The 2,941-nt window shown below is 70.3% G+C and overlaps 1 protein-coding gene across 1 annotated transcript in view; it reads left to right on the top strand.

Annotated features, from left to right (window-relative positions):
* Positions 1–2,941, top strand: part of LOC112976778 (E3 ubiquitin-protein ligase DTX1-like) — an 11,510-nt gene that overhangs the window by 4,562 nt on the left and 4,007 nt on the right. The window contains exons 3-7 of the mRNA XM_026088361.1: positions 60–147; positions 1,886–1,947; positions 2,070–2,231; positions 2,489–2,550; positions 2,630–2,788. Of these exons, the coding sequence (XP_025944146.1) occupies positions 60–147; positions 1,886–1,947; positions 2,070–2,231; positions 2,489–2,550; positions 2,630–2,788 (533 nt within the window). The remainder of the gene's footprint in view (positions 1–59; positions 148–1,885; positions 1,948–2,069; positions 2,232–2,488; positions 2,551–2,629; positions 2,789–2,941) is intronic.

Below are 2,941 nucleotides of genomic sequence, written 5' to 3'. Positions count from 1 at the left end.
CCGTCCCCGCCTCGGCGCCCCGGGTGCCGCGGGCGGTTCGGCCCCGGCACGTTTCCTTCCCTCGGTGACGCGCCGCTTCCACTTCCGCGCGCCGGGTGCCGCCGGGGTCGCCGGCCCCGCGCCCGGCCCTCGCGGCCCCATGGAGAGGTAGGAGGGGGCCCGGGTGCCCCCCGCCGCCGCGGTGCCCCCGCTTGCTTGGCGTGCTCGCGGGTGGCTTTGGGGCCGGGGGGCGGGGGGGGAAGCRCCGCGTAGCCCAGGCTCACGCGGGGCTGAGCCCTGCCCAACTCGTCGCTGCAGTGGCAGCACGCAGCCGGGCGCTTGGGCGGGGGGCGGCTCGGCCCCCTCGTGCCCGCGGCCCCTGGGGGGGCAGGAAGGAAGCGCTCGCTCCGCCGCTTCCTCCGGCGCCGAGCTCCCCCCTGCAACCCCGGTGCCCGACGGAGGGGACCGGGCGCGCGGCACCCGACTGCTTGCGCCGGAGCTGAGGCCRGGTGAGGCCGAGCCGGGCGGCTGTTGGCCCCGCCGGTGGTGGGTGGGAAGGGGAGGCAACGTGGCTGCCAGCCGCAGGCAGGGCAGCGCCAGCGTGCAGGCAGCGGCGCGGCACCCGCAGGCAGCCCTGCACGCTGCCAGCCACGGGCACGCTCGCGGATGCGCACACGCACGGAGGGGCCTGCACGGCTACAGCCGCGCACATGGCCGCCCTCAGCAGCACGGTACAGTCGCACATGCGAAGCTGCGCACGCGCGGGTGCATGCGTACAGCTGCATGCGTGGCCACGCGCACGCAGGCGCAGGGACGCAGTTGCACGCACCGATGCATGCACACAGCCGCACGCATGGCCATGCACAGGCAGATGCATGCACACAGCCACACGCACAGATGCATGCGCACAGCCGCACACATGGCCATGAACACACAGATGCATGCACATAGTCACATGCACAGATGCATGCACACAGCTGCACACATGGCCACGCACAGGCAGATGCACGCACACAGTCACACTCAGATGCATGCACACAGCTGCACACATGGCCACGCACAGGCAGATGCATGCACATGGTTGCATGCACAGATGCATGCACACAGCTGCACACATGGCCACGCACAGGCAGATGCACGCACACAGTCACACTCAGATGCATGCACACAGCTGCACACATGGCCACGCACAGGCAGATGCATGCACACAGTCACACTCAGATGCATGCACACAGCCGCACGCATGGCCACGCACAGGCAGATGCATGCACACAGTCACACTCAGATGCATGCACACAGCCGCACACATGGCCACGCACAGGCAGATGCATGCACACAGCCATGCACGCAGATGTGCAGATGCACTTGCCCTTCCAGTTGTGGATGTCCCCAAAGCTGCTGCACCCAGGCGAGAGCCCCCGGCCACCGCTCCGGCTGGGTGCTGGCACAGCCTCCAGCACAGAGACGGTGCCCGACTGCCCCTGCCAGGGCTGAGATGCCCTCAGGGTGGCGGGCAGGGGCGTCCCACCAGCCRCAGGAAGGCCGAGGAGGATGCTCGGAGGGTGGGGGTCCCATCAGGGCACCCAGGGGTGCCACAGCCAAGCCAGGGAGGCATCTCCGGGGGGCGGCGTGCCACGGAGCCCCCCTTCCAGGAGGTCCTGCTGGACCATCCCAGCATCTCAGTAGGGTTGAGGAGGACACAACAGCTCAGGCACCTCCAAGAGTCACCCAGGCCCTGGGGGTGGACATGTGGCGCTGGGTGACAACCGCTGGAGAAGGGACGCGGTGGCCTGGGACAGCACAGCGGGAGGTGGCACCCTTGGTACGGTGTCCTAGGGACGGGCCATGTGCCATGTGCCATGTGCCACATGCCACACACCTGCTTTCCCTTCATGTCCCCATGCAGGGTGCCTGCCCTCCCGGTGAAGAACCTCAACGGCACCGGCCCGGTGCATCCCGCCCTGGCAGGTAAGGGTGCCGGGTGCCGGGTGCTGGGTGCCAGCTCCGGCATTGCCATGCTGTGCTGGGTGGCACACGGGTGGGCAGAGGGGCCGGCCGCGGGGTGACGGCGCGTCTCGCCGCCGGCGCAGGGATGACGGGCATCCTGATGTGCGCGGCGGGGCTGCCCGTCTGCCTGACCCGCGCCCCCAAGCCCATCCTGCACCCGCCGCCCGTCAGCAAGAGCGACATCAAGCCCGTGCCCGGCGTCAACGGCATCTGCAGGAAGACCAAGAAGAAGCACCTCAAAAAGAGTAAGGAGCCACCTGCCCGGAGGGGACACTGAGGCACGGGCACTGCCCGAGGGTGCGGGAGGATGAGCTTGAGGGGTTTCAGGTCCATGGCTGGAGACCTTTGGGCGATGGGCGCGATGGAGAGCTGCTCCCCGGGGCTGCTTGCCCGGTGTCCCCCTCCCCGCCTTGCTGTCCCCAACCCGGCGGTGGCAGGGTGCCAGGGGGGCACYGCGGGCAGCATCCGAGCGGCCTTTCCCCCCCCCTTCTCCCCGGGGCAGGCAAGAACCCCGAGGACGTGGTGCGTCGGTACCTGCAGAAGGTGAAGAACCCCCCGGATGAGGTGAGCGGCCCCCGGGTGCCCCCCGCTYGGCGCGGCGGGAAGCGGCCGCCCCGGGGCGCTGACGCTTGGCACCCGTCAGGATTGCACCATCTGCATGGAGCGGCTGGCCACCTCCTCGGGCTACGAGGGCGTCCTCAGCCCCAGGGGCCCCAAGCCGGAGCTGGTGGGCAAGTTGGGCAAGTGCGGCCACATGTACCACCTGCTCTGCCTCCTGGCCATGTACAACAACGGCAACAAGGTGAGCGCGGCACCCATGGGTGCCCCGCGCCCGGCGGGTGTCTGCGGGGCCCCGGCCGGCCCCGGCGCCTGGCTGCGCCGTGCCCAGGTGGCAGCCGGGGTGTCGCCGTCCCCCCTGGCTGGAGGGCACCCGGCAGCCTGGGCATCGCTCGTG

Source organism: Apteryx rowi, unplaced genomic scaffold, assembly GCF_003343035.1.
Source record: "Apteryx rowi isolate R43461 unplaced genomic scaffold, aptRow1 scaffold_768, whole genome shotgun sequence".
In the NCBI taxonomy this organism is placed as follows: domain Eukaryota; kingdom Metazoa; phylum Chordata; class Aves; order Apterygiformes; family Apterygidae; genus Apteryx; species Apteryx rowi.
Note: the sequence above shows the minus strand (reverse complement) of the source record. Positions and strands in the feature narration are given on the sequence as shown.